The sequence below is a fragment of the Centropristis striata genome, chromosome 18 (genome assembly GCF_030273125.1).
Source record: "Centropristis striata isolate RG_2023a ecotype Rhode Island chromosome 18, C.striata_1.0, whole genome shotgun sequence".
NCBI classification, from domain to species: Eukaryota; Metazoa; Chordata; class Actinopteri; order Perciformes; family Serranidae; genus Centropristis; species Centropristis striata.
In genome coordinates, this window is record NC_081534.1 from 9209874 (window position 1) to 9235016 (window position 25143).

General features: G+C 38.8%; 1 protein-coding gene across 1 annotated transcript; it reads right to left on the reverse strand.

The window, feature by feature from the left end:
- Positions 1 to 1604: 1604 nt before the first annotated feature.
- Positions 1605 to 23559, reverse strand: hsf2 (heat shock transcription factor 2). Its single transcript, XM_059356235.1, has 12 exons — positions 23368 to 23559; positions 22916 to 23024; positions 17410 to 17537; positions 15457 to 15581; positions 15205 to 15280; positions 13886 to 13947; positions 13475 to 13553; positions 11154 to 11284; positions 9860 to 10129; positions 8604 to 8706; positions 5937 to 6003; positions 1605 to 3515 (listed from the first exon to the last, which is right to left on the reverse strand). Exons 1-12 carry the CDS (start codon positions 23458 to 23460, stop codon positions 3130 to 3132), a joined length of 1629 nt encoding a protein of 542 aa, XP_059212218.1. The 5' UTR covers positions 23461 to 23559; the 3' UTR covers positions 1605 to 3129.
- Between the last annotated feature and the right edge of the window lie 1584 nt (positions 23560 to 25143).

Genomic DNA, 25143 nt, shown 5'->3' on the forward strand with positions numbered 1-25143 from the left:
GAAGGAAGGATGGATGTCCCTCTTTGTCTCTATCTGGGCCAGTGTGTGTTCCGTACACTGCTCAACTACAGATCTGGTATAAAATGCATTAATGTGTATGGGCCCTTTAGTTTCCCTGCAACAGGTCTCACTCGTGGTGCTGATCCAAATCCAATTTTACTTGCTTATTTTATCCCTTTTTACTGTACTTTATCCTATTTCATTCCGAATAGGTGGATTATTGAGTATTTTGTAAGTAGACTAACTCTTGAGATGTTATTAAGGTATGTATTGCAATAAAATTCTAAATTATATTTTATTCATTAATTGAATTTATTTTTAGAGTTATATTATTACACTTAGCTTTTAGTGACCTGCAGAGTGAATAACAGTTTCATTTTGTATAATTTTTTGTCAGTCACAGGGAGCCACAAGTTGCTCTGGAGCCGCAGGTTGCCTACCCCTATTATAGATCATAGAGACACTTTCAGTCTCCTGAGTTTGACAAGAAGCAATGAAACGCCAGATGAACGACTGTAGCATTTGCTTTATTTTAACTGTGAGACTTGCAACAATGACATACAGCTCATGGGATGTGGGCGGGTCACAGAGAAGTCATGTGACATATGCGGCTATGCACATCAAACTAGAACCAGTCTGAGGCCTAGAATGGGGCTCTATGAGAAATAATGGAGCACGGATGCAGGCACTTCTATATCAGTGAAGAGAGACAGGAGAGGACTTCCCTTTAGCACAACATGAACATACTGAGGCTCCCCAACACTAGTCAGGGCTCACACATTTTCTGATTGAGGAGCACGCAAAAAAGAACAAGCGGGTTTTTCATAAAACCCCTCCTTTTGATAACACTAAAAAAGGTGTGTCTAAAAACCAGATAAAAACACTAAATCTGAGGGAAATGATCTTGCTGCATGGACAGATAATTTCACATGACAAGATTTCTTAAATTAAGATTGTTAAATCTTAATTTAACATGCTTACTTAGAAATAAGCATGTTGAACACTTAAAATAAGAAATTTCCTCTGAAAACAAGATAAATTATAACACTTCTAAATCTAAAATATACCTATCTATAAAGTTTTTTTTATCTTGGTAAGAAACAAATAATTGTCAGTGCACTCAGTGCCAGTTCATCGCTGCTTGCAGCTTTAATTTATCTTGTTTTAAGAGTTAATTTCTTATTTTAAGCGTACAACATGCTTATTTCTAGATTTAACTATCTTAATTTAAGAAATCTTGTCATGTGAAATTATCTGTCCATGCAGCAAGATCATTTCCCTCAGATTTAGTGTTTTTATCTTGTTTTTAGACACCTTTTTCGCAGTGAACACAATGAATTTGTTTTTAACTGCTTTTTTATTCTTGACAACTGGGACAACAGCTGTTCATAAAGGTGATTCAAAGTGAGAATACAGAGAAAAAGAAAAACAAAGTTGACAACATCCTTGAAATGACCAAAGTATTTTCTCAGTGGTGCCTTTTTGGACGGCAGCATCACCTGCTGGTCACTCATACAGCAAGCCTGAAGTCGGCATTTAATGAGATTTCTGTACACACGCAACCACAGACCAGTGGAGACAAAAAACTATGTTTTTAGGAAATGTTGATTGGTTTAGCATTTGAATTTGCATACCATGTTGTTGCTAAGAAATGTAGTCAATCATTTATTGCACAATCGTTTACTCTGTAGTACACTGACTGATGTGGAAACTGTAAAATGACTTGATCTGATGCTTTAATAGGTTCATTTACAGTCTTTAGTTAGGATCTTTTTGTCCCAGTTCTCTACAATGTTTAATTTCATATAGTTAACACTCACTTTTCTCAGTCTGATCTCAAAGGGAAGGAAGACCCAAGAGTCTTTTGGACAGAAATGTATCAAAAAAATAACACAAAAAAAGAGAATAAATACATGTTCAGAAGTACATACAAAGATTCAACGTGGTAATACAGAGTGGTGAGGATGCCTCCTCACTTAATTTACTGATGGGGAAGATACTGAAGGAGATGAGAGCAAAGATGAAGCTGCGCTGGGAGTCATGTGCTTACACCAGCCAGTTTGTGCACGTCATGTCATTTGTACATCTGAGAGCATTGCATTGAGGAAAACATTAAATTCATGAAAAAAAAGCACCAATATCACCCAAAATTAATAGATTTCACTTCCAGACATGCAGTTTGTTTGTTAAGTCAGCTTCTCTAAAATGTTGTACCTGTATGTTTACAAGATTTCAACACACACGATATATGCACGAAAAGAGAAAAAACAATTAAGGCTGAAGTAATACCAAAAACATTTATCCACAGAACAAAAAATAGCTGTTTTTCCAGAGAGTTATGACTCTGGAAAAAGTGGCGCAATTTTTCACACGAACTGCATCCAATAGGTTTAAAGGCCTATTAACCCATTTAAGCCGGGAAAGCATTACTGCATTTCTACCATCAAAATCGGGGGCGCTGTTGCGTTATTCTACCATTAAAGCCGGAAAGCGGATACACCGTTTTGTAGTACTTTACTTTTGTAGTAGTTTTTTCCACCTATTTTCAGTCTCTTGGCCAATGAAATGCATCAGAATACATGTGGGAGTGTCACAATGCAACATGGGACTTTTCCTGAAAATCATTGCGGAAGACGACTATAGCAGAGGGAGCTCAAATATAACAGCTATAAGCTCTCAAATACTTTTGTAATTTCATTTCTATCTGCTACAGAGGCTGAAAAATCTATTATTTAGTAGGAAGCGTTGACACACTGTTGAATTTCGAGAAAAACTTCAGGTTTTAGGGGGTTATTTTAAAATCAGCCATAGGTTTTACAGGCATTTTAGGCCTAAATGGGATAAGCTGCTAGATGCTATTAATAATAATAATAATAGTAATAGTAATAATAACAGTTTATTATTATAACTGATGAAGGTGTGGCTTATAACAGGAACTCAAATGCTATCATCAATGCAAAAGTCTTAAATGTTAAAATGTGTACATGTTCCAAACTGCAGCCTGGAGCTGTTCTACTTCTCTTACAGCTTCTCATCAGACACACAGCTCAGGACAACATTAACACACAGTGTCAGTCCTGTCTGACGATGGAGGGATGTTGTCTGAGGTGAAGAGACATCACTTCCTGCTCACACTCTGTCCAGCAGGGTGGCGTCAGACTCCGCTCCAGGAGGACTCAGTTCACACATGTAGAAGAGCGTCTCGGCGCTGGCCTCTGCCTCCGTCAGAGGCTCCAGGCGGATCAACGAGCTGCGGGCCGGATGCTTCAGCTCCTGGCTGGGGTCCAGCAGGTCAGAAGGCGGCTCTGCATCCACAGGAGCACCACAGCTGGAGGAGAGCTGGAGGTGTGTGTTAATGGAGCCTGTGGTGGTGCTGCTGCTGGTTGTGGTGGTGGTGGTGCTGCAGCTGCAGGTGCTGCTGCTGCTGCTGCCGCCCAGCTCCACCTCTGGTTGAGTGATGCAGCCATCGAGGAAGGCCAACAGGGGGCAGGAGGTGTACTGGATCAACTGCTTATCTGCACAGAAGACACCAAAGGAGGTCAGAACAAAAAACAATAAATAAGTGGAGAAACATGAGTACAGGAGCTTCTACATGGGACTCATTAAATGCTTTGATAAGGATAAAAATGATGTGAATCATATGCTAAGGCAGTGGTTCCCAAACTGGGGGGCGTGACCCCTAGGGGGGGGGGCGCCCAGGGTTATAAATAATGTTATGAAATAACTTAGTTGTTCTCCAATGCTGGTAAAAGCTAAATCGGTTCATGACTCTAGTCCAAATATTACAAATACAAAAAACAAAGATAAAAAAATATGACAAGACCTTGCTTGTTGTGTGGAGGCCGCCGGGGGGTGGGGGTGGGGGGTTCTTTATAATATTTTTTAGACAGAAAAGGGGGGTCCACTAGAACAACTTTATAATATTTTTTAAACAGAAAAGGAGGGCCCACTAGAACAACTTTATAGTATTTTTTTAGATAGAAAAGGGGGGCCCACTAGAAACACTTTATAGTATTTTTTTTAAAACAGAAAAGGAGGGCCCACTAGAAACACTTTATAGTATTTTTTAAACAGAAAAGGAGGGCCCACTAGAACAACTTTATAGTATTTTTTTTTAGACAGAAAAGGGGGGTCCACTAGAACAACTTTATAGTATTTTTTTTTAGACAGAAAGGGGGGGCCCACTAGAACTTTATAATATTTTTAGACAGAAAAGGGGGGCCCACTAGAACTTTATAGTATCTTTAGACAGAAAAGGAGGGCCTACTAGAAAAGGTTCATGGTATTTTTTAGATAAAAAAGGGGGGCCCACTAGAAACACTTTATAGTATTTTTTAAAACTTTGGGAACCACTGTTTTAAGGCTTTAACTGTCACCACATCTCCTATGAGATGAACACACCTATGAATACCTGTGGGAGATTATGGAGGGATGTGTGAGACGGTGATCTCGCCCACCATCATCATGAACTGAGGGAATGAGTTGAACACGTGGAGAATTTCTAACAAGTGGACAGCATGAACAGACAGGGTCTTCAGCCAGGTGGAGTAACTCAACAGTCAGTGAAAGAATGAGCAACCTTGTTATCACAGTAGGTGCAGATTTTAAGGTTCAGTGTGAATAACTTCCGGGTCTGGGTAAATACTTTGCACAAACTACCCTGTCCTACAAAGTCTAACTGCAGTAACTACATTTTTGGTCAAAACTGAGTTATAACTTAAAATTAACCCCTGGATGTCTGTTTTATCTTGTGAAAAAGTTTTAGATTTAAATATTGCTTAATTTCAGAGAAATAATATAAAATCCAACTCAAAACCAAGCAGTCTGCTTTGGATATATATACTAATTTAAACATAAAAATAATAGAAATTCTAAGTTTATTTGAAAGGGAAATTATAATCTAGATAGTGATTAAGTAAAAAAGTGAGATTAAATCATATTAAGACTAAAATATAACATTACTTTATAATATTGAGTCTAAAATACACAAATCTCCGAATGGAGTTGTTAAATACTTTTAAAAACACTGATAAGAAAATCAATCTGAAAATGTTTTTTCACTAAAAACAAAACATAAAAGCTGAAAGAAGACAACAACATTGTAGTTATTCCACTCGATTCTGCATTACTATTAGAACCTTTTACAGCAATGCAGTAACTATGCTACAAAGGCATTTATCTACATACAACCAATTTGGCTGGCCAGTTAAAACACGTCAAAACACAACTTTTAAGCAGTTTTTCTCAGTTTTACCCTTTGTATTACTGCAGTTAGACTTTGTCGGACTGTACTTGAAGACTCTCCCATGATGTCTTTTAGTCAGTTGAAAAGAAAATATAATAACATTTTTTTTTTTATATTTTCAAGTGAGAGATTTTGTCACAAAGGAAACCTCAATCCTTAAGTGTCAGGATCTAGATAGATAGATGGAGATTGTTTGTTGGGCATCTGTGAAAAAGGACCCTCTCCTTATGTAGATATGAAGAGCTCAATCTAATTATTCTTAGATTCAGGTGATTATAGTTGTGTGAATACTTTGAAAGGACATAGGCATGGAGTAACCCTTTATGGATTTTTTTTAGCCCACCTTTTATTCTCATTTTGTACTTCATTATTTGGTTGGTGACTTAATAATATTAATGAATTAATTCAGCTCAATAAGCGTGAAAAATGACCAAGACAATTAACCAGAGCTCTAGCAGAAATCTTTATGCCCTGTTGTGTGGGATGAAAACAAAGATATTCACTTTACAATCTTAAGCAAAATCCAAATTGCTTTAATTGGTATGGACCAGCTAGTCGCGTTGCTATTCTTTTTTTATTAAATACAACTGCCGACTAAAAAACATCTACATGTCTACACAGGATCCAACTTAATATTTCACTGCAGCCTTTGGAACAGTCCAGGTAAATTGAGGCAGAGTGTGTGACTCACCTGTGTTGACTTCGTCTGTCTTGCCTCTGTTGAGCTGTGTGCTGTTCTCTTTGGAGGAAATGCTCTCCTGAAAACATATAGAGATAAAATGATGGATAAAAAAAAAACTAGCCTCAAGCCCAACAAAACTCCATGTTTAAAATAAAGAGCTTGATTGAAGGAACGATGTATGAATCAATAAATCTGTCCAAACTGGCTGTAAACAGATCCCCCACTAAAATGATTCCACTGTTAACACATGGCCCCATCCATAGTATACCCCTTTATTGACCAATGCCAACCTAGTTCTTTTGCTGTGCTCGTGTGTTCATAGGGCTGGGCGATATATCGATATCAAAGATATATTGATATATTTTTAAATGCGATATGGAATTAGACCATATCGCATATATCGATATAGTTCACATTTTTTTCTTTTATATATAAATGCTGCCCTTACTAGGGTTTGTCATATTTAGTTATTTTGTAATGTTTGTTATTATTTTCTCATATAATATTAATTTCAGAAAAAGATTGGCCTATTTAATTTCATAGGCTATTTCTATTTAAGATATTTTTTTTAATTTAAATGTCACTTTATGGAGCTTTGATTTAAAAAAAAAAAAAAAAAAAGGTACTCCTGTTGTTATACAGTATTTATGTTTACTTAAATAAATGGTTTCAATAAAACTACTTGTGACAACATTTGCTCTCACTTTGCGATAAAAATATCAGGATATACATCGTATATCGATTTTCAGCCTAAATATATTGGGATACGACTTTTGGTCCATATCGCCCAGCCCTATGTGTTCACAGCTGGTTCAGCGAACCTTCTCAGAACCAGTTTTCTTTACGCAGGCTTGAGAGCAACGTCATTACATCACTGCATACGCAAATATATTGAACAACAATGTCAGACTACATAGTCTCTTTATAAATATTGCTCCTGGCTTTGAGAGCCTATTTTGGCATCCAAACACGACATGTACAACAATTTTTTTCTGTTCGTCTTCAATGCTGTGGACGAAGATGAAGTTCTTATTAACAATTAATGTAAAATGTTAATGTTAGCCTTTGCTGTAAGCTAACGCTAGCCCACAAATGCAGTTAATCAAATCAACCAAATTTTCACACACAACACCTCTCCTCCGCTCCCTCCACTGGCTACCAGTGGCTGCGCGGATACGCTTCAAGACTCTAGCTCTGGCGTACTCTGCTGCTAACGGTTCAGGTCCTACTTACATCCAGGACCTTGTCAAACTCTACACCCCTGCCCGTCCTCTCCGCTCTGCATCAGCCAAACAGCTAGCGACTCCCACCTTGCGTGGGTCAACTCGCCTCAAAACCTCTTCCAGACTTTTCTCTGTCTTGGCTCCCAAATGGTGGAACGAGCTCCCCACCGACATCAGGACCTCAGACAGCCTGTACATCTTCCGCCGCAGGCTGAAGACCTATCTCTTCCAACAATACCTCGGTTAAGTCATGGTCACCTAACAGATATATATATATTAAAAAAAAAAAATAAAAAAAAAAAAAAAAAATTTTCTTCTTCTTTTCTCTTCTTTTCTTCTTTAACATATAGCACTCCTTAGCAATGACAGTTAGCTCTTAAAGTTATGTACTTACTCGATTCCTATGGTCTATGTCTAGTACCATCAGGTTGAATGCACTTATTGTAAGTCGCTTTGGACAAAAGCGTCTGCTAAATGACATGTAATGTAATGTAAAAATCAAATCAATGATACAGGTTTTATTTGGTCTAGTTGGTCACAATAATCCCGACCCCAGCCCGTGACGCAAGTGGTTCGAAACCAGCAAAGAGTTGGTGCTAAATTCTACAATAAATGGCAACCATTTATGGACTTTTTTGTGACAATGCTTGCTTATATGTTAAACTGTCCATCGGAGCCGTTGCTGAGAAATTCATTTTGAGGTGATTTCTGTTTAAAATGAGCTGAGGACCAAAATGCTACTTGATTCTAGATTCTTGATTTTTGTTTGTGTCTCTGTGATGCCTCTATCAATTCAATACATTTGTGCTGCTGGGAATAGGCGTCTTTGAAAGTGGTTGCTTATTTTTTTGTGAAAACTTCCTTTCATATGTTTTTCTATCTTTTTGGACGGTGTCCTTCAGTGTTAAGACAGGCGCCTTCCAAATAAAATGTATTATTAATTATTATCATTATAATAATAATTATTATTATTGTTATCTATGTAGTGGGTCAATTTTGCCAGATGATACTGCTGCTGATATGTTTTGTTTTCATATCATATGTGAGTGTATGGCTTGACAAGAGGACATCGTGGTGCATTTGTAGTTCTATGAGCGTTTACACATCTGTACATGAAAATGCTCTTGATGACAGTTAGTTATTGATGTATTGAGTATATTTACTGTATATTACCGTAATTTAGTCTGTATTTTGCCAGATTATGGTGATTCTGGGGTCGTGATGATGCGGCCCTTGAATATTTTAACCCAGGGTACAGCAACGTGTTAATCTGGCCCTGAGTGACACACATCGATATTAACCCTTCACATGCTTTCACAGCAGTGGAAATATGTGGAAACAGTCATACTGTCAACGGTACGTTTGTCAGCGCTGAAATAAAACCCCTGAGATGAGATGTGTTATTGATCAGGTAAACACTCTTTGCTTCAGTGTGTTAGTGATGTCATTTTACCTCCAGGGTGTCAAAATCCAACCCAAACTGTTTTCCATACAGCATGGCCTGAAAGTCCTCCAGACTGCAGTCAATACTGTCCAGATAGTCCATCAGCTCCATCCTGACAGCACACACACAATATGTACAATCAACTCTTGTCATAATAAACTGATAGAAATGCCTGACTGTATTACACTGGCTCTGACTGCTCCTTTACACCACAACAACTCAAAGGGAGATATAACTTTAAAATCATGAAAATACGTACAAACAGGAAAAGGTTTTGCATTTCATTCAGCGGAGTAAAAATATGGAATGGGATGTGTTCAAACATTAAACACTTCAAAATCAAATATCAAAGAGCATGTCTTCACACGATATAGGGATGAAAACGGGGGTGTGAGATGACAGTAGGTGGTTATTGTTGACGCTTTATTTTTTAAATGTCTTACTATTTTTATTTTTGGTGTGTGTTTTGTTTGTTCATTGTTGTCTCATTATGACTACATGGGTGTATGCGTACTTATGTGTTTGCAAGTTAATAACAAGTTATGTATGTTAATAATGGTAATAACAAGTGTATATACTACATTACTATGTGTTATACATATATAAATATAACTGAATATAGTAAACTAACATAGGGAGAAGGGGTGGGATTTAATAAGCTTTGGCTTCTTCCCACTCCTTTTGAACACAAATAAGTGTTCAGTCTTGTTGTTTCGTTTTGTGTTGTCTTGTATTTATTGTTGTTTGTTTTTAATTGTTCATCTTTTATTTTGTGTTCAAATAAATTCTCAATCAATCCAAAACAACATCAATTTCTTTGTTGTCCAAAATTAAATATGGGAAAAGCCCAAATCTGCAATTAAACATTATTAAGCCGTTACATTAGAAAAACTAACCTATGTCATTAAGGGTAAAGTGCAAGAATTTGAAGAGGTGTGGACACCCTTAATGGACTTTCTCAAGCAACAGTAGATTATATTTATCTGTAAGCATATTGAGTGTAACAATTATTTTTTTATTATTTGTTGTAATTGTTATTTTATATTTATGTACTTTTTTCTTTTATTTCAATTTTTATTCATTTTATTTTATTTATTTTGTGTGCATGTGTGTGCAGCGGGGTTTGCCTGCTTTTCATTATGGGGCTAGTGTGGTGAGTGTTGATGTGTTTTGTATGTTCTTATTGAAAATTATTAAAAACGTTCAAAAAAAAAAAAAAAACATTATTAAGCCCCTTCAAAATATAATTTTTTATTTTGACTTACTTGCCCAGCAGGTTGATGTTCTGCGATATTGCTCCGTTCTCATTCAGTATGGAGTCCATCATCTTGACGGGGTCCTCCAGACTCAGGCCTGAGGGTTTGTTGAGCTGCAGGGCGCTGCTGGTTGACCCGCTGCTCCTCGGGCTGTCGTCTGCTGCTGCTGCAACACCAGCCTCTGACTGTCTCAGCTCATCTGAGCGACTGGTGCTCACCTCCGCCTCGGCTGGCAGCACAGCACAGCTGTCCAGCTCTACCTCTACGATTTCTAAATCACTGAGGAGGATGTTGAAAAAAATAATAATAATAAATATATATATATATATATATATTTAATATACTGACTGTTCTTTTAAAGTCAACTTGTTTGTGGTTTTGTAATAAAACGACATTCCCTTTTGTTGCCGACAGAATAGAGTACATGAAACTAAACTTTACAAGAACTTACACTCTAATGAGGTTTTTTTGGGCCCAAATGCATATGATGTGCTGATTCAATCGATGTGTTGACTGCAAGGTTATTATAGTTAACGAAAACTAGAATTGAAAAAACATTTTCATTAACTGAAACAAAAATAAAAACTAGAGTTTTAAAAAAAACGATAATTAAACTGTATTTCGTGGTTACAAAACTAACTAAAACTGGCTAAAATTATAGTGAAAATGTCCTTTGTTTTCGTCTTTGTCAAAAATCAATTTAATCTATCTGGTGTTATGACTTGATAAACTTATTGGGTGGGATACTTGGGTACTGAGATGGATAAGACAAAGGAAATGAAGGCAAAAATAATTGTAACTTTTTTGAATCTCGCACCCAACAAATACCCCATTACTAAAAAAACTAAAACTAACACTAAAACTAATAAAAACAAAACTAAAACTAAGTATTTAAAAAAAACAAAAAACAAATTAAAACTAGCAAACTCACTCTAAAAACTCATTAAAACTAACTGAATTTGAAAACAAAAAATCACAACGAAGTTAAAACTAAAACTAATGAAAAATCCAAAACTATTATAACCTTGGTTGACTGAACATAACAATGCATCTGCACAGCAAATAGTTGGTTTGCAAGTCTTCTCTTCCCAAATGCACATTAAGGAACATAGAGGAGTTAAAGTGAATTGCTGAATTTCACCTGATCACATCAATTTGAAGTGGAGGAATCCTTGGGAAAAACAACCTGCAATTTTACTCATCATCAAGACTCACAACAAGACAGACAACATTGTTGTAAAGCAGACTGAATGACCAACATATGGCAGTCTTAAAGCACTAAAAAAGAGTGAATGATACCTACCCCTGGTCGTAGGCTCTTGGTGAGCCCTCGGAGATCTCAGCAGCCGCCTCAGCAGCACTCTCAGTCAAGTCACAGATGATAACATCATCGGATATCTCAGAGCCCTTCACACCATTCAGACTGTTGACAGACTTAACATGTACACACAGACAATTGGTAAATGGACCTGCACTTATGGATTTTGTCCGCCACAATTAAATTAACCTGATCATCGGCGATATTTCCATTTTAAAATGCGGCTCTCCTGCATATCTAATCAATCACTTTCTACACCAGTAATCCACCAATCACCAGGGGGCGGGGCCGTTTTTCTCCCCTGAAAAAAGCCTGGTTGCTGATTGGATAGAACGCTAAGCAGAATGTGACATAGTACTGGACGCCACAACAACACACGCCATTTGTAAAAGCCGGTGAAGCAGTGTTGCCAACTTAGCGGATGGCGGCTCATTTAGAGTAAGAAGGAGTCGAAGCAGCACAGTCCTCCTGCAGCAGTCTCTCCCAGCTGCAGAGCCGGAGGGGATGTTAACCCCTTTAATGTTCAGTCTGCAAATTGCTAATAGGCTAACAGTTAGCTCTGTAGTAGTACAGTGTGTATGTGCTGCTGCTGCAGGAGGTGTTCACTTAGCGATCTCCGTTTAATTACAACAAGCACCGGACACTGGCCCTCATTTATCAAACGAGCGTAGAAACCAGCGCAGATCTGAGTGTATATTTCGTCTTACGACAGATTTCACGTGTGATTTATCAAACGATCGTATCTCTCCAATCACAGCGTAAGAATGATAGGCTGTTGATAAATGTGGCGGCTCGAAACGAGCTTCATTTAAGTGTCACGCCCTAATATATATAATATATATATAATATACCCGATTCAGATGACTAGCCTCCAGAGTTTACGACACCGAAGGTCAGATTCCGGCCAAAAAGAGGATCCCCCCCCTAAAGTCAGCTTTATTCGCAAAGTGCACCGTTACAAATAACAACAGGGGCAATATAGACAGAAATACGCAGCAACAGAGGTTTATCAAATAAAAGTACTTATAGTTATAAACTCAAACAAGTTCACTGAATATTTTACATTTGGAGCACAGACTTAAAAGTTTTCACAGCTATTTGGTTGAAGGAGGTAAACAATGTTTTAAAGTAAGTTTTAATCCCAAAAGGAGAGGAATTTCTGAGAGTCGGAAAGTGAAATGCTGACGTCCAACAGCTGCAACACAACAAACTGGTTTTGTTTGGCAGCATAAAAAGTGAAAAGGAAGGAAATCAGTGGTGCTGTCAGCAGAGTAGCAGTGGACCATTAAACTCCTGGTGAGGTTGGAATATTTCATTCATACATCGTGATATATAAAGCCTAATAATTTATATAATATCCAAATATTGCTATCATTATGGTGGAGAGATATTATTCACCTCTTTACATTTACTAAGAATGATGTCCTAGTTAGAGCGTGTGGCAGCGCTGATTGGAAATGTTTCTATTGGGTCAGAACCGCTGGTGAAGGAGACGCTGACGCTCCGGTGTCCAGCAGGATAACAGTAAACAGCAGAAGACAACAACATTTTATATCCTCGGCTAGTATTCTGTTTAAAGAATTTCACTGTCGCAGGGTGTATTTATTTTAAATTATGTTTTAATGATAAATGATGTAGTCTAAACATGTTTTGCTTTGTCACCATTAAAAAACAAAACACAGCAGAGTATTATCAGCTCCAGGCATCGATACAATAGTCTAAGATCAATTCTCAGACTCAGGCGTGTGGACTTCACGCTGACTCAAACCAGCATAGACGAGCTGAGAGCAGACTGAGATCTGATCGTACCCTCCCTCACGTCCACATTGATAAATGCCGAGGCTTGAGTAGAAATGATCTTACGCCGACTTTACGCTCACTCTCTGTCGTACGCTCGTTTGCTAAATGAGGGCCACTAACTGTGCACACACTAAAAACTGTGCACGCACGCACGCACGCACTACAGAGGCTACCCTAAACGGTAGCCACCTGCCACCATTGGGAATTCATTCTCACACTGATGAACGCAGCATCGGGAGCAATTTGGGGTTCAGTATCTTGCCCAAGGATACTTCGACATGTAGGCTGCCATGGTCGGGGATCCAACCACCAACCATCCGATCGGTGGGTGACTGCTCTACCAACTAAGCCACAGCCGACAAAAGCTAGACTTCACAACTAATCTTATGGAATACGTCACATATTTAATATCATCCATTTAAAACAAAGGAAAAAAGCGAAAAAGAAGAAGTGTTTGCTGTAGGTAACCAACATATTTCTGTCAGCGGGTACTGAGGTTTACTGACCTGTTCAACACACACTTTGTCATCATAGATCTGATGAATGTATTTGGACTTCTTCCCACTGCTGTTCATTAGAAGTGGCCTGTCAAAAAGATGATGACACATCAACGTTTAATGTTCAGACCGAATGGAGTTTACATTAGGAAAGTGCTTTAACAGTTAACAATGACAACTTTAATAACAGATTCATCATGTGAGTCATTCCAGTAAAAAATCATAAACACCATTGACAATTCATTCCTATCTTTTATCAAGGTAAATCAACAATCAAAAACATAGCACACTGATCAATAACAGGCGGACTGATAAAGAAAATCATTAGTTGCAACTTTGTTATCTACACAACTGTGTGTGTGTGTGTGTGTGTGGGTGGGTCAGTACCAAGCTTAAAGATGCAAAACACTGTGAACTCACCTTTTGCGTTTTAAGTTCAGGATGCGGTTGTTCTGTACCAATGTGACGATGAAGTGTATCAGCTGAAACAAAAAAAATAATTGAGATTCAACAGAAAACACAGTGTAGACTTGCTCTAGTACATTGGCACTAAACAATCTGAACTGTCAGGTTGTACAGGCTGCCAGTACTCAAAAGGGCTGTTTCCACTACCGGACAATACCCGGAATGAGGCGGGTCTCACTCGCCAAAACGCCCCTAATTTGAATACGAGCAGTCCGGAGCTGACTTTTGTCAGGACCTTTTTAGTCCCTGTAGAAGAGCAGGGTCTTTTTTCTCCCCTGAAAACAGCCTGGTTACTGATTGGATAGATCGCTAAGCAGGATGTGACGTAGTACTGTACACCAGTAGTTCCCAACCTTTTTCTTGAGAGACCCACATTTTTACCATTGTAAACTTTGGCGACCCCCCATGTTACACATGTCCTTATTCTCGCGATATAGCATTTATTTTTAAACTTTTCTATAGTGATTTTTCTATTTAAATAAATGAATAAACGTTTAATGTAGCCCTTATTTAGTTGTTTTTGTCCCACTAATGAATTAAATGCTGACTCATCTATATTTAACACATAAGATTTACTAGATCCCTTAAAATCAAGAGGGCTTCGTGGATCTTTCACACCCCCCCTGTTGGGAATAACTGCTCTACACGACAACAACACACGCCATTTGTAAAAGCCGGTAAAGCAGTGTTCCCAACTTAGTGACTTTGTTGCTAAATTTAGCACTTTTCAGACCCCCTTAGCGACTATTTGTCAAGAAAGCGACTGGAGACAAATCCAGCGACTCCTTCTTACTCTTCTTAACAAGCCGCCCGTAGCTACAGTTAGCTCTGTAGCAGTACAGTGTGTATGTGCTGCTGCTGCAGGAGGTGTTCACTTAGCGACCTCTGTTTGTTTACAACAAGCACCAGACACTCTGTGCACAGTTAGAGATGCCGTTAATTCACAATCACTATGTTTATTATCAGCGGAGACTCTGTGCATAATAAGCCATGCTGCTTTCAGCTACCGACGTTGTGCACAGTTAGCGACGGTGAAAACCATACGTCACCTCCAGAGTCTCTAAATCCCTCTGGGGGCTAACTAATGAGCGGACTTTTGAGAGGGTGTGGCCTGAGACTTTCCTAGTGGCCACTCTCCCCCTAGCGGAAACACGGCTAATCACTTGGTTCATCAGAACATACTGGTGATGGAGACACTGAAGAGAAAGCTCTTTATTCAAAGACGGTTCTCCTGGGATGAATGCAGCATTTCAATGTTGTGCATTGAAGCTTACCTTTTTGATGAGCTGCTGTTGGTGAGCATGTATCTGCCTCAGGTCTGAGATCTCCCTCCACAGAGCTTCATTCTCCCTGAACAACAAAACAAGGGCAATTTCATTTACATTCAAGAGTGGACTGCACAACCAAACCCCGTTTCTATGAGCTTCATCGTGATATGCAGCACAAGTGCAGAAATGCACTATTCTGGCATGCTCACAAAGGTTTTTTACTCTCTGTTGAAACTGTAGAATGACGTTTACACTGACCTCTTTAGTGATGTCAACCTGGCGTCGATGTTCTCCTGTTTGCTATGAACGCTGTGAACACTTGCCAGGACCTTGGTCAGGTCCTCTTGTCGAATCTTGTTGTCCTCTGGACGTGTGTTTGAAACCTGAAAGATCAGAGCTTTTGTTTACAGTATGGGAACACTGGAAGCATAAAAACACAGCAAATATGTGATGGAAGAATTATTTAGGACATCAGTCTAATGAAACAAGCAAGCAGGTACAGGGATCAAATGTCTTGATACGTCCCATGGTTATAATAGTTTTAGATTTTTCATTAGTTTTAATTTTATTGTCAATTTTTGTTTTCAAATTCAGTTAGTTTTAATTCGTTTTTAGAGTGAGTTTGCTAGTTTTAATTAGTTTTTATTTTTTTGGAAAATGCTTAGTTTGAGTTTAGTTTTTATTAGTTTTAGATTTTTTGTAATGGGGTATTTGTTGGGTGCATGATTCAAAAAGATCACAATGAATGTTTCCTTTATTTCCTTTGTCTGATCCATCTCAGCCCCAATAAGTTTATTAAATCATAAACCCAGATAGATGAAATAGATTTAATATCAACCAAAAAGGTTTACGTATGAAAAAAGTTGACAAAGACAAAAACGAAGGCCATTTTCACTATAATTAGTTTTGTAAACACACAATAGTTTCAGCTAGTTATTGTTTTTTTAAAAACTTGTTTTTATTTTTATTTCAGTTAACGAAAATCTTAGTTTTCCTTATTTCGTTAGTTTTCGTTAACTATAATAACCTTGGTACGTCCCAACACTTATTTATTTATGTTACAATCATCTGTCTTAACTTTTTAACACCCTGCATGTGATTTATAAAATTATGTTGTAGCAAACCACTGCTGAGTGTATCTACCTGTACAGGTCTGTACCTGCTCTGCCCTGGAAATGAACACATCTAACAGACATGAATCCTGTCCTATATCCTGTGTCTAAAATTTCGCAATGATTTCCTCTAAACACTGCTGAGCAGTTTCTTAGGATGATGCTTTTGGCAAAAAGCATCATGGGGCTGTCACTTCACTCTGCATTCAGCAACGTCTGGCCTCAGTGACAATAAGCAAACGTAGCAAAAACTGCATATTTTAATGTTTGTTGTCATCCATTCAGGGCTTGGTATATTTCTGGGTAATGCCAGGGTGTTTGGCTAGCCTGGGTATACCCATACTGCCTTGGGTGCTCGAATTTCATTTCGAACCTCCAGGCAGTCTGGCAACCAGAGAGATTTCTTAGCCCTGTTTTAGGGATCCAATCACAGAACGGGGAGGGACGGCAAGACGATAACGCGTACTACTCGGCAGACAGAAGCTTGTAGTTTTCTTACGGATCCAACATGGCTGCAGCAGACGCGAAGCTCTCTTTAGCTGTAGATGGTGTTTTAAATAGTTGAGAGTGAAAGTTGAAAGGCGAAAGGTCTCTCGCCGGCTCCGCTGTCCCCCGGCTCGTAGCGAGATCACCGGCGTTATGGTAGCGGGGCTAATAGCCGGGGGACAGCGGAGCCGCAGAGAGACCCGCAGCAGCTAGTTTATTGCCCATAAAATCAGTGGATGTGTGTGGCTGAATGACACGAGGGGGAATAAAGCGTGAAAATAAATAATCTTACAGAAAGCGAGAACTGGAGAAGCAAAGCAAGCAACACTCTCTCACAGACACACACACAACAAACATCCATTTCTGTTGCTCTACATACGTCATCTGGTATAACTGATATGACTGGCTAAGAGCTACCTACAGACGCTTTTGATAGACATTCTTAGCACGGCTCTGAAGGATCGTAAACCACGCCTCCTCTACGGAGAAATGAACAGCTGGTTTCCAGACTAATCTCATTTGTGATTAGTCTGGTGTTAGCCAGGCTAGTGTTTGGCATCATTTTTAAAAGATTAAATTGACTGTTGACAACTGAGCAGACAGATGACTCCACCTTTCTCTTGATGTTCTCCAGTAGGTTGTCCTGTCCATGTTTGAAATAGGGGTGCTGAAACTCCACTGGCCCATCTCTCTCCTGTTTCACAATACCAGTGTCGATGTGCATCACTTTACGGAATCCATCTGAACACACACAAACACAAACACACAGGTTAATAATCAACAAAACAGAACATTAAAAAAACAAACCCTGTAATGACAATTTTCCCCATGTGTTCCATTCATTGCCATTAGTGCAAAGGTAGGGGTGAGGTTTTACTCAGACATTTGATTCAGTTATTGTAGTTGAGTTTGAAATGTGGTTTAGTGTGAGTGCTTCCATGTCCATTGGATCATCAGATACCTTACTGATGGGTTAACCATAGTGGATTTTTTTTGTGGTTCAATAGGTGAAAATGGTATTCATTGCAATTGTTTTTTTTTTTATATGTTTGATGTCTGGATCGTTAACAGAGATTGCCGTTTCCAAGTTAGGTTTTGTCTATTCTTATCGTTGAAACTCTGGTCCTCCCTCCATAACCTCCAAATTTGACAGCAGTAAAACAAATTTGTGCTGGAGGGATTGTCATCTGATAGGAGACCACACACACATATTTTGGGACTGTCCAAAGTTAAAAAAAAAAAAAAACTATTGGGAAGGGATTCAGAAAGAATTATTTTCTATATTAAACATTGATTTACCTCTGACCCCATAATTTTATATCATAGGAGCACTCCCTAAGGGAAGATGGGAAAAAGGGAAGCTGTATCTATTACATGTCCTATTATTAATAGCTAGGAAGATGATAACTGTCTTGTGGTTAAAACCACTCCCTCCTACTATCTCCCAGTGGCACGAGAGAGTGAAAAAGGTACATGTGATGTGAAGATAAAGGCTCACCTTCATCCTAGGATGGACATTTTCACAACAAGATGGGGCCCTTGTTAAAAGAATCTGTTATTCTGTCTCTTTGTCGGTCTCTGTGTGTGACGCAGGCCACTATCAAAGGTCACTATCAAATGCATGCGTAATTCACTGTGTGTGCCCTCTCTCTATGCTTTTATATATTAATCATGTAAGATGCTTTTGATACAATGATCATGTGCTAATATTGTTTTAAAACTATGATTACTTTAAATACATGTATCCCAACTGCTTAAACTTAGTAAGATTCTAAAATAAATCACAAAAATATATTATATGTTTCATATTTTATGTTTTATAGTTTCTGTGCACGCTGCAACATCTGTGTCTCCAATTATATCTCTGTTAGTCATAACAAGGCAGGAGGTTTTGTTGAATGTTTTGGGGAACAGGCCAGGTCATGGACACAGTGTGCTGGGGAGAGGAGGTAACCAACTTCTCTGCCCGGTGACATGACATGTCCCAATATTGATTAAAACTGACGAATCAGCAGATCACGAAGGCAGCACTTCCTGGAAGAAATCTACCTTCATGTCTTAGTAAACCATTGTGAGGATAAAAAAGGGATCGAGGGATAGAAGGGGGGTCAGACCTCATGAAATGATCCACCTCAATCATGTAAATCAGGGAAGTGATGTTTGAACCCACAGAGATCTCTGTAACTGCACATTTCTTGACGTATTGTAATAAAATGTAAAAACTGAGAACTTTGACGTCTCCTGCTCATCATTCCCCATCAAACGATCAGCGCAGAGAAATAGGTGAGGATTTTCTGTTGTTGTCAGATAATTTAATTTTAAAGGTTTCCTCAATGCATTTCTCTAACACCCTACTAATACTAATACTTAAGTCTACCAATGTGAAACATTGTCAAACTATGCTACCTCAGAACTGTCCTAGTGTATTTGTGATTTAGAAGAATGTCAGAAACAGACCGGTGAGCCTAAGTTGTTTGCCAAACTGTTATTTGTTTGACTGTTCAGTCTGTACATTTCATGAATAACTTTGTTTAGTTGTTTTTTGTATGTATGTAACAGAAAGAAAATCTGATGTAAACTAAAAGATGTGTAAATACATATGAACACCAATAAATACTTGGTTAAAAAAGAAACTCTGGTCCTTTGATCCATCTCTTGCAGCTTAGAAAGCGCACTGCTGTTAGTCCTCTGGAGGACTAATCTGCAGGGTTTTCCTTTAGTTAACATACCTCCAATGTGTTACATCAGAAGCAGCCCTTACAAAAGAGATCCTGTTTGCTACACGTGTTTGGAAGTTCTGTTTTGTTGTTGATATACTTTAACACTGTTGTGCCATCAGTCCATTGAAGCTGTAATTTTCTTTGCAACAATAGGAATGCAACATGCACTTCATGGTTATCGTTTTCCAGTCTTGCATACAAAACTGTACCATATCCACTGGCGTCTGAAAAGTGGTGAAGTTGTGCATACGTGATTTGACCGAAGTTTGTGGGCTTTTTACAAATTTTTTCACCCGGGTGGTCATGCTACCAGACCCCCCTAGATGGTTTGGGTCTCCCCACCACAGTCTCATAAAATCCTGTACAAAACACTGGCTTGGTTCATGCTCTGCAAAACAATATTGGTTGTTTGTCTTCTCCTTTAGTTTTCTGTGTGAAAGGAAGATGAACTTCCATTATCCAAAAATGCACAGGTCTGCAGCACTCTGTGTCCCCCATGGCTCTTTACTTGTACTGGTAAAATGGAGGAGATACAATGATTTTTGGGGTAAAAAAATCAGTGGCCCTAACATGCCCACAGGTATGAGGTGAGAAAATGGCACAGTTGATTTCTCATTCATCTCAGGATAAATCACATGTCAATCTACCCTTGCAGTCTTTCCTAATGTGTCCTATTTTCAACCATTCCTGATATGTGGAGACTGCATCAATGTGTGACCACTCCTATTACATAACAATCAACTTTGAGAATTAGGGGAAGATTCATTACTTTCCTTTTCCATGTGTTCACATGTTCTTCTACCGGTGTTTCTATGGGTGGAACCGTCAACTAGAGGTGTGAATCTGCAGAGGCCCCACAATACGATTTTATCACGATACTTGAGTCACGATACAATATTATTGCGATTTTAAGCATTTTGCGATATGGAGAGTATTGCGATAAAATATATCACAATTTAACTGTTTAACTGTAATTTGTGTCCACAAAACTAAATTCAATCAATAATTATTTTGTCAAATAAGAGAACATTCTCAGTTCTGAATTGGGAGGCAGCATGTATGTAAAGAGGAGACTTGTGGGAACCAGAGAGACTGTTTTCATTGAGATGTCTTTTTATGATGTCAGAAGTCACATGAACGCATTTAAAATCACTGCAAAGCATCAAAAAATAGCCTAACTTTGCAGCATTATTTCGACAACGATATCCTGACATAATTGGTGCCTATAGATTCCTTAGATCTAGATTCTAGTTTCATACAATACCAGTATGTCCAGTATATATATCCAGAATGGCAAAAAACAGCGGGCCGTTGGAACACTAAATATCGGTACTTGGCGGCCATGACTTGATATAATATTGCCACGCAAAATATCAAAATATCAATCTCCCCCCCCCCACCCACTTCTACAGTCTACCAAGTCAGAAAATCCAGCTCAATGTCTATGCTGCTGTTGTAGTTGACATGCCCTATTCCTCCGCTTGTCTGAGCTTATAAGGCTGTTTCAGAAGTTTTTACATCCTCTGATTTGATTGCTGACCAGGCAAATACTTTGATCATATATGGGAATCTTATAATCTTATATTCATTCCCAAGTTGAGCTTAGCAGATGCTTTACTCTTTGATAGCCCTGGGCTGAAGGCATATGTTGGCAGCTGTTGACTTTTGCAGATCTTTTGCATGGCCTCTTCTGTATTCCTTTAGAGCAGTGGTACACGTACCCCTGGGGCTACGTGAAAGCACTCCAGGGGGTATGTGAGATTTTAAAAAATATACATCTAAAAAGTAGCATCCATGCAAAAATCCTTTAAAAATAACTATTTTATAAATATTTTAGGAAAATATAGTAGTAGGCTATTCAATTTCATGATCCTAAAAACCCAGAGTCTCCCCCATACCAGGATGGTTCGACCCAACCTGTCATATGTCACCTGTCAATCACTTGAAAACTCAAAGATGGAGTCGTGGTTGAAGCGTAGCAGTTATAGTTTTAAATGGTTATATGCTCACTGTTTTTACTACATTAGTTTGAATCGCTACATTTTAGTGATGGCAAATATTTGCAATAAATTTAGTCACGGATTATTAACATTTAAAATATTTGAAATAGGTTTTTTTTCAAATGTTTGAATTTTGTATGCATTTATCAGTTCCAAAGTTTAATAAATCAGACACTGATGGCACAGCACTCTTTTATTAAGTCTTTTTTTTTCAACCAAAAATGATTTGCCCTGGTTAGGGGGCACTTGGCTGAAAAAATATTTCACAGGGGTTACATCACTGAAAAAAGTTTGAGAACCACTGATCTAGGAAATGCAAGCAGCCACTATGGTCAGTCTTTTTTCCACTCCTCTCTCAAATGCCCTGATAAAAGTTTCATTCTGAAAGGATCACCATTGTAAACAGGAATGTCTCTTGGTGGCAGGGTAAAACAGAGATTTTGCTGCGCCAGAAGAGCAATAATGTAATTTTGTCTCTGAATTATGTCAGCGTGGTACCCTGGCTGACCCCACACAACAGGAAGACCCTCTAGTGCATCATAAAGACAGCTCATCGGCTCCCAACTCCTCGAGCCGGCCAGGAATATCAGCAGGGACACTGCTGAACACACAGCAGCTGCAGCGACCCCTACCCCCACTACCCCCGCTCCCCAAACACAGCACCAAGCCACACTGACAACCCCCGACCATCTATGGCCAGTCACACTGCCCACACCCTTTTCCTCCCTATACAGCAACGCAGCCTGCTGATGACATCACACCACCACAGAACTACATTCTGACTGAGCTTTTAACTTCTTAGTCAAGGGTATTGCAGCACTGCCACATTGTTTTATTTATATTCTATTCTTGTGTGATTATATACCGTAGTATTCTTTTTTCCCTGTTGTACATAGAATTTCAAAAATATTTTTTCGTATATTTTAATTAAATAGTTTCTAAAAATCACCTGAGTGTATACTGCCTTACAAAGTCTAACTGCAGTAACTACGCAAAAGGTAAAACTGAGAAAAACTGCTTTAAAGTTCTTTAATGTCAGCATACTGCTAATAAATACAAAGTAACTTTGGCAGCTGCTTTGGTGTTTACATTATGCTCTGTGGTTTCCATGGTTACCATGCTCTGTTCTACACTGAACCTGGCTTTAGAGCTGCAACAAGCAGTTGATTAATTGATGGACAGAAAAAAAATCGGCACCTATTTTGATAATCATTATAATAATTTGCTTGTATTGTATTTGCTAGCAGCATTGAAACTGCCTAGATACAGGCTGCATACCTGCATCAACACCAAATCTAACACTATGGATTTACCCGAGTTCTGCGTCACTAGCAGACACTCTGAGGCCAGTACTGACTAACAAATAAAGAACATGGGATTAACGTTAATAGAGTCTTACACATGTTGAGCTGCCTGATGAAACTGGCCATGTTGTTGTGCTTGAAGAACTTGGGGAGGATCTCCTTGGCAAAGTGCTGCTCGTCCAGCACCAGGAAACTGTTGCCCTCCTGAAACACAAACAGACACACTTGGTACTAAAAAAGAGAAGCTGATGCTGCCATGACGCAGAGGCTGGATCTGGCTCAGTGAGCTAGCTAACCAAAAGGTATCGTTACACACTGAAGGGAAATCACTGACTGGCTCACATTTGGTTTCACTTCAGCTAATGCTCTCCGATGCATTGATGGTCTTGCGTAGTAAACACACAGTATCTATTGTTATCGTCGTGACGTTTCTCGGTCTAAACTCTCTCCGTTAGTGAACTTAAGGCTAATCTTACACACTACCGTTAGCTGTTTGCGTCAGATAACTGCGTGCTAGCTAACGCTGTAAGGTTTAAACACTCATTACCTGACTCCAGCAGATGAACTCATTGGTGTCTGCATCCTCCACCAGCGTCCACAGCTTGGTGAGGAAAGCCGGGACGTTCGAGTTGTGTTTCATCTCTCAAATGTAGCGATAAAAACACACCGAGTGAAAACCATAGACTGGTGGAAACCTGCTTCTGGCTCTTCTTCTTCGTCTTTAACGGCAGCTTAATGTCGCACTACTGCCATCTGTTGGTGGAGGCCCTTTATCATTACACTTCCGGACCAAACTCCAGGACAGTGATTTTTTTTCTTTTTTTTCCAATGCTTTATTGAAAATTACAAAAACAAACATTTCTGGCACTTTTTTCACTGTAGGCTGCATAACTTGCATAAGTGTAGAAAGAATGCTAGGTGAACATAAATCAACAGTAAAACTTATAATAATAACATAAATATTGTAAATTCAGAGCAGTTGAAATAAAATTAAAATAAATACAAAAATAAAAAATTTCAAGATACCATATAGCCTAATTTTTGTGCCTTTGTTATTATTAGAATTATAGAGATTTTAAGTACAATTTGAATTAATTCATGAAGACAATAAATACACACATATACATATATTCATACACACACACACACATATACATACACTCACTTTAATTATATAGTCAAATACTATAAAACAGTTATATTGACAGTTTTCAGGTGTTCCTCAAGACATTATGTCACACCACAAGTGAATTCTACTCCCTCGCAGCCTCCTCCTGCTGAAGCAAGTTACCAACATTAGCTTTAGTGTTAGTTTTTTTGTAATGAGGTATTTGTTGGGTGTGAGATTCAAAAAGGTCACAATAAATGTTGTCTTTATTTTCTTTGTCTTATCCATCTCAGCCCCAATAAATTTAATCAGTCATAAAACCAGATAGATGAAATAGATTTCACATCAACCAAAAAGGTTCACGTCTGAAAAAAGTTGACAAAGACGAAAACGAAGGACATTTTCACAATGATTTTAGTTTGTTTTAGTTAGTTTTGTAACCTCACAATACAGTTTCAGTTAATTATGGGTTTTTTTACCCATAAAAACTCTCATTTTTATTTTTATTTCAGTTAACAAAAATGTTTTTGCAATTCTAGTTTTCATTAACTATAAATACCTTGGTCTGCAGACCCGGAGACTGCAGATTCAGACCTGCAGATATGGACCTGTAGTTCTAGACCACATGTATTTAATGAAAGCTATCGCTATTAAAAGAGTTTAAGTTTACTTAACAATTTTTTTTCAATATGAATGAAGTAGGCCATTAAAATATTCCCTTTGATTATATAGGCTATAGCACACTCAGAACATTGTCATATCATTTAATTACAGCAATAGGCGGTGAGCCTGACGTTTGGGAAGGCTATCTGACCACATGTTATACACAGCACCGGGTAGTGGTGGACCAGGTAGTGGAGGACCGGGTAGTGGTGGACAGGGTAGTTGAGGATCGGGTAGTTGAGGACCGGGTAGTGCCGGACAGGGTAGTTGAGGACTGGGTAGTGGTAGACTGAGTAGTGGAGGACCGGGTAGTGGTAGACTGGGTAGTGGAGGACTGGGTAGTGGTAGACTGGGTAGTGGAGGACCGGGTAGTGGTGGACCGGGTAGTGGAGGACAGGATAGTGGTGGACCGGGTAGTGGTGGACCTGGTAGTGGTGGACTGGGTAGTGGTGGACCTGTTAGTGGTGGACCGGGTAGTGGTGGCCGGGTAGTGGTGGAGCCTGGTGGCCGGTGCTGCTGGTCGCTTCTGAAGTACTTTTACGTTGTTTATCT

Excerpts from the sequence above, each read along its gene's own strand:
- hsf2 (XM_059356235.1), bottom strand. The coding sequence starts at position 23,460 with ATGAAACACAACTCGAACGTCCCGGCTTTCCTCACCAAGCTGTGGACG. Across the intron at positions 8,707-9,859 it reads AACATCAACCTGCTGGGCAA|GATGGAGCTGATGGACTATC; the intron begins GTAAGTCAAAAT and ends GTGTGCTGTCAG. Across the intron at positions 6,004-8,603 it reads TGGATTTTGACACCCTGGAG|GAGAGCATTTCCTCCAAAGA; the intron begins GTAAAATGACAT and ends ATATGTTTTCAG.